The sequence below is a fragment of the Sebastes fasciatus genome, chromosome 15, assembly GCF_043250625.1.
Source record: "Sebastes fasciatus isolate fSebFas1 chromosome 15, fSebFas1.pri, whole genome shotgun sequence".
Classification (NCBI taxonomy): Eukaryota; Metazoa; Chordata; class Actinopteri; order Perciformes; family Sebastidae; genus Sebastes; species Sebastes fasciatus.
The window spans coordinates 17,085,359-17,093,885 of NC_133809.1; the positions used below are offsets into that span (position 1 = coordinate 17,085,359).

The 8,527-nt window shown below is 38.5% G+C and overlaps 1 protein-coding gene across 1 annotated transcript; it reads left to right on the forward strand.

The window, feature by feature from the left end:
* Positions 1 to 2,617: 2,617 nt before the first annotated feature.
* On the forward strand, positions 2,618 to 8,523 carry dhrs7 (dehydrogenase/reductase (SDR family) member 7). The gene is made up of 7 exons (XM_074660262.1): positions 2,618 to 2,851; positions 4,831 to 4,983; positions 5,171 to 5,277; positions 5,521 to 5,760; positions 6,053 to 6,175; positions 6,288 to 6,503; positions 8,174 to 8,523. The coding sequence occupies exons 1-7, from the start codon at positions 2,722 to 2,724 to the stop codon at positions 8,219 to 8,221; spliced, it is 1,017 nt and encodes a 338-aa protein (XP_074516363.1). The 5' UTR covers positions 2,618 to 2,721; the 3' UTR covers positions 8,222 to 8,523.
* Positions 8,524 to 8,527: the final 4 nt, after the last annotated feature.

Here is an 8,527-nt window from a genome sequence, read left to right on the forward strand (position 1 = left end):
GTGGGACTAACAGGAAGTCAGCCTGCTCGACCAGAGGAAGGACTAAAGGACTAAACGAGCCCCAAAGAGAGATTTCCATAGGAATAAATGGGTCGCCATCTTTGAATGTCCTATCCAGTTTTAGTACATCCATGGCACAGAGAGGCAGGACCCGGATGTTGCAGGTTGCGTACTCAAAAACATGACATCATCCCTGTAGAGCTGTGACTGCTCAGGCTGCAACACAGGAGGCATGCATGCAAGAACATGAGCTCCCAAAATCTGATAGCCTGCACATGATAGATAGATAGATAGATAGATAGATAGATTCAAGATTCAAGCCCTTTATTGTCATTGTGTAGTACAACAAAATTAGATTGTGACAATCCCATAGGTGCTAATGAAAAGATAATAAAATAAAAAAAGAGATAGTGCAATATAAATATTACAAATATAAAAGATAATACAATATAAAATATCAAAATACAATATGTATATTGATGAGATGACAGTTTTGCCAGATTACAGTTTTGCCAGATTATTGCACAAAGTGTCTGTCAGATAATTATATAATTATTGCACAGCATCAGATAATTATTGCACAGAGTGATCAGCATGTTATTGCACATATTCGTAACAGTAGATAGATAGATAGATAGATAGATAGATAGATAGATAGATAGATGGATGGATGGATAATGGATGACAGCAGTGTTTTGCTAGAGTTTGCCTGCATAAGCCAACTGCATGGCTTGCACCAATAATCAGAGAAAAATAAAAAAGAGCACAACCTGTTTCAACAACAAATGCACAATACAGGAGTCTGCATCCCCGCTGCTAAGAAACACTCTTGTCAACGGATGATGAATATGAGACAACCGGTTCTTTACAGACTTAATATTTTATGTCCAAATATGCCTTATGTACTAATAATATTCAGGATTCTGCTGAAGAACAATCTGTACCTCTCTTAATAGAGCCCCAGTGTCACGGTCACCTCTTTTAGCTTCTCCTGTTCATTCTCTGTTGATGTCTACATTATTTCAACATTAAAGGCCATGGACACATTTTTCCCAACTCTCTCTCTTGGTTATGTGATGCTTTGGTGTATTTGTCTATTTGCTGCACATTTTAACAGAGGGCGACCTCGGCTTATTTTGGTTTTCCATCTCTGTTCGGAGAGTGAATTGTGTTTTGAAACAGCAATCGCCTTTAGAGAACCAACAGGTTTTTGTGTAACACTAACTGTTGTGGTTGAAGTTCATTATTGCGAAACGCTAACTTCCACCACAGAGGAAAAAAGGACGGCTTTGGCAACCTCAAGAGAGCAGGAAGAATGAAGACTGTTGCTGAAATTAAAAGCAGATTGATAAATACATGGACTGACTGATTGATTGGTAAACTTGCATTATAGAGGCTAGTAAAACCATTTAAAAAACGGGGAATATGGTTTATTTAACATGATGCATATTCCTTTGACCACACAGCAAACCTGGGGCCATGCAATATGTCAGCACAGGAATACTATACACAGTGTATGGACTGGAGAGAGGAAGAGTGTTGGTGTTAATGGGGTCCCAGCAGCTAATTTTTGCCCCATGCAGGACCTTCAGGGTAAATCTGGCAACGACTGAAGGTCCTAAAGAAATCCAGACCAAAATATATAGGCCTATTACCTAAAAAATCCACTGAATGGCCCTTATAAGTTTCATTTGTGGATCAAAGTTAAAGTAAAAAAAAATGGTTTATTTATTTTTCTTATTTTTAGAAAATATAAGTACAATAACAACATATACATACAGTCTCTTCTGCACTATATTCACTTTTGTAATATTCGTATATCTCAGCTGTTACCCTGCACTATATTCAGTTTTAACCGTTTTCTTCATCTCCTTGTATTTTTATATCTGGTATATTTTTTTGTACTTTGTACTACTATCTTTTTTACTGCCTTTTTACTAATATGTTTTGCACTATGGAACTGTGGTGCTGGAAACTTGAATTTCCCTCGGGATCAATAAAGTTACTATCTATCTATCTATCTATCTATCTATCTATCTATCTATCTATCTATCTATCTATCTATCTACAAAGCTGCTTATGCCAGGGATACATTAAAAAAGTAAAAATACAAAATAAATACAAAATTACATCTATATAAAGAAAAAGTGATACATACATATTGCCCCAGTTCTTGATAAATAATATAATAATAAAAAAAGTTCAAAATTAGGTTTGCAGTCCACCCATCTCTTCATGTGAATGTGGAATGGCTGGTGTTTCTTCCAAAATTGACATGCACCAAGCTTTTTTTTTTAACATACTAGTTACATTTTATAAGTTTCATTTGTTGATCAAAGTTAAAGTAAAAAAAATATGGTTTATTTATTTTCTTATTTCAGAAAATATAAGTACAATAACAACATATACATACAAAACTGCTTATGCCAGTGGTACATTAAAAAAGTAAAAATTAAAAAACATTACATCTATATAGAGAAAAAGTGATACATACATATTGCCCCAGTTCTTGATAAATAATAATAATAATAATAAAAAAGTTCAAAATTAGTGGAATGGCTGGTGCTTCTTCCAAAATTGACATGCACCGAGCTTTAATTTTGAAAATATCCCAGCGGAAGTGACGCGTAACCTCTATAGGCGTTATTTCTTTGCTGAAGCTTGTTACACACTGTAGCAGCTACTAAACCTGAACCATAAGTGTTCGTTCATCTTTAACAAATGGAGTGCTGCATTGTGACTGCGCTGTGCTGTCTCATAGCTCTTTATTTACTCACTCACCTCCTGGGCTTTATTTTCGCGGATGCAGACTTCACTCTGCTGTGGGCGAGTGTGTTAGGACACAGGCCAGGTGAGTTCACCAACCTGTCTGCATGGCTCTTATTGAGTCCCCTTTCTTATTCACAAACAAGGAGGTGCATCAGGATAAGATGGGGACAGTAAGCGACCTGTTTCTATCCCCAGATCAGCTCTCAATGAGGCATCGGTGCACAAAGTAAACAATAATTAGCTTCATGTTTGATCCATGACTGTAACTCAACTCATCTGAGCTGTTCAAAGGTCAAACTCCACTTTTTTATATGTAACTTAGTGAACGTTTTCCTAAAGTCTTCCAGTTCAGTTTAGTCATATCTGGGATTGATTTACACACATTTTCCACATCAAGGACCAGTCAGTGGTGGAAAAAAAGGGATTCAGATTGCTTAAAGGTCCCATATCGTGCTCATTTTCAGATACATACTTGTATTATGTGTTTCTACTAGAACATGTTTACAAGCTTTAATGTTAAAAAAAAACTTTATTTTCTTCATACTGTCAGCCTGAATATGCCTGTATGTACCCTCATGTCTGAAACGCTCCGTTTTAGCGCATTTCAATGGAATTGCAACAGAATTGTGTTGCTAGGCAACAGCTTGGGTCCATGTGTACTTCCTGTCAGCTGATGACATTCACATACACTGCAACCAGGAAATAAACTGGGACACATTTAGAATGGTTACGTTTAAAATTGTGTCAAGGGTCTAAATGTTGTATATTCATGACATCACAAATGGACAGAAGTCCTGACAGTTTGTTTCAAATGCAGGGTTTCTGAATACGGGCTGTCTGTATTTCCCTGTGGATTGAGTGTTACGATACTTTCACAGTATTTATATAGGACTTAAGCCTGCTTTATAATAAAAAAAACATGAAAATCTCACTTTTTTATAATATGTGACCTTTAAATAAGTAGCAGTAACTAGTGCAAAAGCATTAAAATATGTTCCTCTGAAATACAGTGTGGAGTATAAAAGTGGCCAAAAAAAAAGTAAATTTTACTTACCACCAGTGTCAAGGACAAAACACAAGGGTAAACATTCACACACTCAAAAAACATACTAGTTACATTTTGGAATATTTTATAGAAAATATGTAATATAGCTAAAAATATATATTTATTATTTTTTGGGATTGTTTTGAAGTTCCCTGTGGGAGACCAGATCCAGTGGTGGTCTAATCCCCCCCTTTTCTTTTTCTTTAAGCATAGTCTCAGACTAGGGCTGGGCAATATGGAGAAAATCAAATATCACAATATTTTTGACCAAATACCTTTATATCGACATTACGATATTGTAGGGTTGAATATTGGTGCTTTCACAAAATATTTACACAATGTGATTTTTGATAAATTAGGGCTGATCCGAATGCTTCAAAACTTCGACCATTGCCATGGTATTCAACCTCCAAATCACTATTCGAATGCTTTGTTTTTAATTTTTTTTAGACTTTTTTAAAAAGAGAAAATATATATTTTATATATAAGTATGTGATAATAAGGAATAAATCCCCAAATAGCCCATGAAATAAGGAATAATCACACATTATTCATTATTCATATTAAACATTAATTATTATTAGTTATTCTCAGACGGATATCGTTGTTTGTTGTGTGTAGAGGTGCGTGTGTGTACATTAGTGTGGCAGTCGCACTGCCAGGTACATGTCAACCTGCCACGCCGCGCTGCTCCTTGAATCTTCGAATACCTTCGAATATTTCTCACCGCAGCTTCAAAGCCCAAAAAATGGTATCCGGGCCAGACCTATGATAAATAATCCTCAGTAATGTGGATATAATGACTAAGAGGGTAAAGGCAAATAATAGAACAGCTAGAACAGTCTGGTAAGTTCAGAGAACACTCACTTTATCACGATTTACATCACTTTTCTGTAATGCAGCCTTTAAAACCAAGAAAAGACAACACTTTACACCCATATTACGATATTATGAGCCCTATCTCAGACCCAGCACATGAAATGTTGACAGTTGTGTTTTTTTTGTGTGTTAACCAGAGAATAAGCTGAAAGGGCTGGTGGTGTGGGTCACCGGAGCCTCCAGCGGTATTGGAGAGGAGCTGTCCTACCAGCTAGCGAGGTGTGGGTCACGTCTCATCCTGTCTGCTCGACGTGAGGATGAGCTGAATAGGGTAAAACGTTGCTGTTTAGGTGAGAGATTTTTTATTTAAAAAGCTTTTTTTTATGGTCTGGCTAAAAGTTAAAATTCACCAATTCTTTTTCCTGACCTCTTGCATCAGTATTAATAACATTGTTAATACTTTGCCATAGGACTTTCTTTCATTCAGTCTTACTCAGTTGTGACCAGCTGAATTATTTCTGTCATTTATTCCTCAAGAGCGCTCCGACCTCCAGGATGAAGACATTCGTGTTCTTCCACTTGATTTGATGGAGAGGACATCGCACGAGGAAAAAACAAAAGCTGCGATTCAGTGCTTTGGACACGTAAGGCCTCTGTTTTATAATACAATGTGTTTTTCATCATTAGTTTCATTGCAACAAGAGCATTTCTATTTGATTAACAACTTAAATTTGTTGTTTTCAGCTGTTGGGTATTGTTATGTTCCTTTTAAAAATATGTAATAATATGATTTACTGTTCTCTTTCCATTATACTACGTACAGCACAACTCAAATTCAAATCATGCTGTCTTCCTATTCTCCGGTTTTGTCCACTTTTCCTTTTCAGATTGATGTCCTAATTAACAATGGCGGCCGAAGCCAGCGCTCTGTGTGCCTGGAGACCAGTGTTGATGTGTATCAGGCCTTGATGGAGCTCAACTTCCTGGGTACGGTCTCCATCACCAAGCAGGTGCTGCCTCACATGACGCAGCGAGGCACTGGGAGCATTGTGACTGTCAGCAGCGTAGCCGGCTTCGCTGGGGTACCCATAGCAACAGGATACGCTGCCAGCAAACACGCTCTTCAGGTAAACTAGGGGAACACAGATAGCAACGGTTTGGATCAGACCTGCAATACTAACATAACATTTTTTTTCTCTGATGTCATTCCTCCAGTGTCCTCAGACAGTGTTTGTGACAAGTTGTTTGACGTAATATTTTTCAGGAATGCTTATTTTTTATCACGGAGGAGCAAGTTTGGTTTATCTGGATCTCTCCCTAACTTGTATTAGTTTATATGTGACATAAATACCTTTAGAAGTGATTAGCTGTTCATGCCTGTGTACGTCCTGTTGCTGATTGTTACTGTATTGTCTACAGGGTTTCTTCAATTCCCTTCGGACTGAGCTGACTGACTATCCAAACATACTCATCAGCACAGTGTGTCCAGGGCCTGTGCAGTCAAAGATTGTCCAAAATGCCTTCACAGAGGAGCTGAACAAGGTATTTGTTATAGAGCTGTTGATTTTGAACATAACAATGTATTCATGTGATATGGCAGTAGCTATTTCAGCAGCATGTTTTCAGTAACCTGTTTTCCTTCCGTTACATTAAGCCCATGGCTGCAGCTGGTGACCAGGAGTACAAGATGCCTACAACTCGCTGTGTGCATTTAATGCTGGTGGGAATTGCCAATGGTGTCAAGGAAATGTGGATCGCACAGCAGCCCTTCCTCATGTTTTGCTACGCCTGGCAGTACGCTCCCACATTTGCCTGGATCATCACAAACAGGCTGGGCAAAAAAAGGGTGCAGAATTTCAAAGCTGGTCTGGTAGGTATATATAATCTCCTTTTAGGAGTACAAAGTTAATATGGTGCATATTCAACCAAAGCATAGGCTACATTTATCATCAGGGCGGTATACCTCATATCAATTATCACTTAATGATCCCTCATCCCTAACCCCAGCCCAGTGCTAAGTGCACATAACGAGGAATAACACAGGTGGTTTCAGTTAGTCTCCTTTAAAGCTAGGTAATCTTGAGAAACTAGCAAGAGTACGCTAGATGTTAAAAATGATCCTGCTCAGTGGTTCCAACTCTTTTCCAATGAAAGTAGCTAGCAGCACTAGCTGAAAGAAAGTCGGCAACAGTTGTCCATTCAGGCCTCCCTCCAAAGCCAACTTAGGATGCATTACAGAAGGCCAATGAGAGAGGATTACTATTCTATATGAAGTCATACTCCTGATTCAGTTTAATGGCAGCGGTCTAGCGGTGAGGTTGCAGATTGCAACCAACGGAAGCTTCTCCCGTGCGCCAAACTTGTACGAGAACTATGGTGGCTGACGCAAAAAACGCGAATGGCTCTCTAGAGCCAGTGTTTGGTTTGTCCGTTCTGGGCTACTGTAGAAACATGGCGGACTCGATGAAGAGGACCCGCTCCATATGTAGATATAAAAGGCTCACTCTAAGGTAACGAAAACACAACAATTCTTATTTTCAGGTGATTATACACTGAAGAAAACTACTTATTAATATTATATTCCATTTCTGCCAATAGATCCCCAAAATGTTACACACTGGTCCTTTAATGCCAAGCATCCATAGGCTCACATAGTTTTTCTGTAGGTAGAGATTTGTTGAGCCAAAATGAGTGGAAACACCAGTTTGGGTGTACCATGGGTGTATAGGACCTTTAGAAAATATCCCTTGTACTACTGAAAAAAATATTTTCCATATTGTACACCTGGTCAAATTCAGATAAAAAGGCTCACTTTAGTCAGAATGCACCAGAAAGCGCTCACGTGTGATGAGACCGGTTTGTTGTTTGTGTTTGTTTGGCCTCGCTATTGCATTCTGTGTGGTTGACCTTGCGCCGTCAGACCTGGGACCGGGGGATTCTCACTGTGTCAAAGGACTTAAAATACTTGAATATAGCAGAACGTGGCAGACACTATGCAGAGCTGTGTCTTAACAGCTGGGAGGCCTCAGCTGTTACTGACCTTGCTTGAGTCTAATAAGAAGACGGTAGCCAGGGTATGACAGTGAGCATGACTACTCCCCCGCGGTGCTGACTGACTGACCAGTGTGCCTGTTGGCCTCTGCTGGATAGTGACAGCTGAGGGCCGTGAAGAAAGGTCACGTCCAACTGGCCAGACACTGGAGCGTCACATGCTTATACTTCAGTAAGGTCTGTGACGTATCCGTTTGAGACAAAAAACAAAAACAAAATCTACACGCAGTATTCCTGAACAGTGAAGTCACTGGGGTTCAGGCAATGTCACATTCATGCATGTGACTAGGGTTGCAAAATTTCCAGGAAATTAAGCTCGGGAATTTTGGAAATGTGGCACAATTTCAATATAAAAATTGTACCTTTTAAAAGTGAACTTATTTGGGGGGGAAACATGCCTAAAAAAAAGCAATGCTTGGTCTTAAGCTACAATTTTTATTTAATTTACGGTATTCAAACAGTGCTAACGGCCAGCCATTTCTTTTGCAGGATGCAGACTCTGCATACTTCACTAAACCCAAGGCCAAGACCTCCTGAGATTCACATCCTCAAGAGGAAACACATTTATTGCATTCCTGATGTTCGACCTGGAAAGTGATCTGGGTTTTCTTCACTTTCATCTCAAAGGAAAACATTTAACGACACAACTGCTTTGAAAGCTCAGAGCTCTCTTCTCAGAGCATTTCAGGGTCTGATAAAAATTGGTAAATTTTTATTATTTCATTATGCAAATCTAAAGTAAATCCTATATTTTACTATTTAACAAACATCTTTAATTGATAACATGAGGATTATGATACTAACCTTTTGAATGCCTAATAAATTTTGTTTTGGATATATTTT

What these genes read in the sequence shown, in the direction of transcription:
- dhrs7 (XM_074660262.1), top strand. Translation starts at nt 2,722, where the DNA reads ATGGAGTGCTGCATTGTGACTGCGCTGTGCTGTCTCATAGCTCTTTAT. An exon ending in TGTGTTAGGACACAGGCCAG is followed by an intron (nt 2,852 to 4,830) that starts GTGAGTTCACCA and finishes TGTGTTAACCAG; the next exon opens with AGAATAAGCTGAAAGGGCTG. An exon ending in CGATTCAGTGCTTTGGACAC is followed by an intron (nt 5,278 to 5,520) that starts GTAAGGCCTCTG and finishes TTTCCTTTTCAG; the next exon opens with ATTGATGTCCTAATTAACAA.